General features: G+C 40.0%; 1 protein-coding gene across 1 annotated transcript; it reads right to left on the bottom strand.

Moving 5' to 3' along the window:
• Positions 1-290: 290 nt before the first annotated feature.
• LOC119585746 (histone H1-delta-like) lies at positions 291-1,096 on the bottom strand. Its single transcript, XM_037934453.1, has one exon. It carries the CDS (start codon positions 1,028-1,030, stop codon positions 500-502), a length of 531 nt encoding a protein of 176 aa, XP_037790381.1. The 5' UTR covers positions 1,031-1,096; the 3' UTR covers positions 291-499.
• Positions 1,097-1,873: the final 777 nt, after the last annotated feature.

The raw sequence follows: 1,873 nt of genomic DNA, 5'->3' as shown, positions 1-1,873 counted from the left end.
GGAGAGTATATATATGTGTGCGTATAGTAAATATTAACATATATGTGTGTGTGCGTCGATAAGTGGTATATTGCATTAAGAATGTTCATTACAAGTAAATCTTAATCAATATCATCGTAATATTTGTACTATAAGTAATACTTCCATCGAATTATTGACTTTTAATTAAAGTTTATGTTGTTAAACAACAGTGTTTTATGAATGAAGTATATCCTTTTTTGCATTACTTTTACTACAAATGTAAATAGCATTACCCGTTATACATTTGTAAGAGGTTGGAATAAACAATGTTGATTTGTGATAAAATATATATTTTATATACATATCTACATCTTGTGTATAAGAACGTCTAAGACAATACATAAATATAGTTGGTTTCTTAGAGAAACATTTGCATCACACCTTATAAGGTGTCCTTAAACCTAAATTGAACTTTTCATTACTTATGAGTAATATGACATGAGACCATATGGATTAATACATTTGAACTTAGGGGAGTTTACTTCTTGGCAGCGGGCTTCTTTGCTGCTGGCTTCTTAGCGGCTTTCTTGGCAGCGGGCTTCTTAGCGGCAGGCTTCTTGGCAGCGGGCTTCTTGACGGCCTTCTTAGCAGCTGGCTTTTTGGCGGCCTTCTTGGCTGCTGGCTTCTTAGCGGTTGTCTTCTTAGCTGCTGGCTTCTTGGCTACGGTCTTCTTTGCAGGGGCCTTCTTGGCTGGCTTAGCCTCCTCCTTGGCCAGTCTGAAGGAACCGGCGGCGCCAGTTCCCTTCATCTGCTTCAGGGAACCGTCAGCAACACCCTTCCTGAGGGCCAGCTTGAGGCGAACACCAGTGGTCTTCTCATCTCCGACCTTGTAGTTGGCGAGGATGTACTTGAGAATGGCTTGGCGAGATGACCCAGTGCGTTCCTTCAGGGCCTTGACAGCAGCAGCAATCATGACGCTGTACTTGGGGTGGGTGGGCTTGGCAGCGGGCTTCTTGGCCTTTGCAGCCTTGGGGGCAGTCTTAGCAGGAGCGGCAGCAGCTTCAGCCATTGCGAATAAGGTTATCGGTTGGTTGGACTGATAAAGTACCGTAAGATTACCTGTAACGCTGAGAGCGAATGATGAAAATGTTTGGCTCCAGCGGGCCAAACGTAGAGAGTCGGACGGAATAGTAGCGCTGCGCAGGTACTCCCTCGTTTTCATTGAGGCGGCCGCGGCATTTTGTGTTTGTTCTTTCTGTTATTTTACTTGTACTTATATCCACTTTACATTAATTGCATTTTATTTGCTTTAACCTTATAGCAGATATATTTGTCTCGAGTCCTGTACAGGAATGATACGATTACAGTCAGCGACATTATAGCTATGATTTACTAAAACAGGACGACTGTAATTCCCTGCTTTTCACCTTTATATTAAATATACAATATCTTATTTAGTAATCATTCTTTATTTTTCTAATTGTGGTACTTTGAAAGCATACTTCTTCTACTTAAAATATACAAGAAATTACTTATCCCATTCATTGTACTTGTGGCTCCATAACGGGGTATATTAAGCGAACAAACTCAGACGCATCAAGATATGCCCCCATTACGCTTATCAATTTTGCAATATATGTATTTTTGCTTCTATCGTCAAGAAATCGTCCAATTATTATTTTTAGCCATACGAGGTCACTGATTGAGTGATCATATGTTTGTTTACATAACTTAGTAAAGCAGATAAGGAGTATTTGATCGTAATCATGGCCGGGTTTTCACACCTCACCGTTATTTGACCTTACCTTGGCCTAGGACATGAAGGGTTATGAGTTTGCTTTAGATCCTTTAGCTATACTTGATTTACTGATAAGTCAGTTTATTTTGTTATGATATTTGTTTCACTCATTTC

The sequence above is a fragment of the Penaeus monodon genome, chromosome 20 (genome assembly GCF_015228065.2).
Source record: "Penaeus monodon isolate SGIC_2016 chromosome 20, NSTDA_Pmon_1, whole genome shotgun sequence".
In the NCBI taxonomy this organism is placed as follows: domain Eukaryota; kingdom Metazoa; phylum Arthropoda; class Malacostraca; order Decapoda; family Penaeidae; genus Penaeus; species Penaeus monodon.
This window is presented reverse-complemented; position numbering and strand designations above follow the sequence as displayed.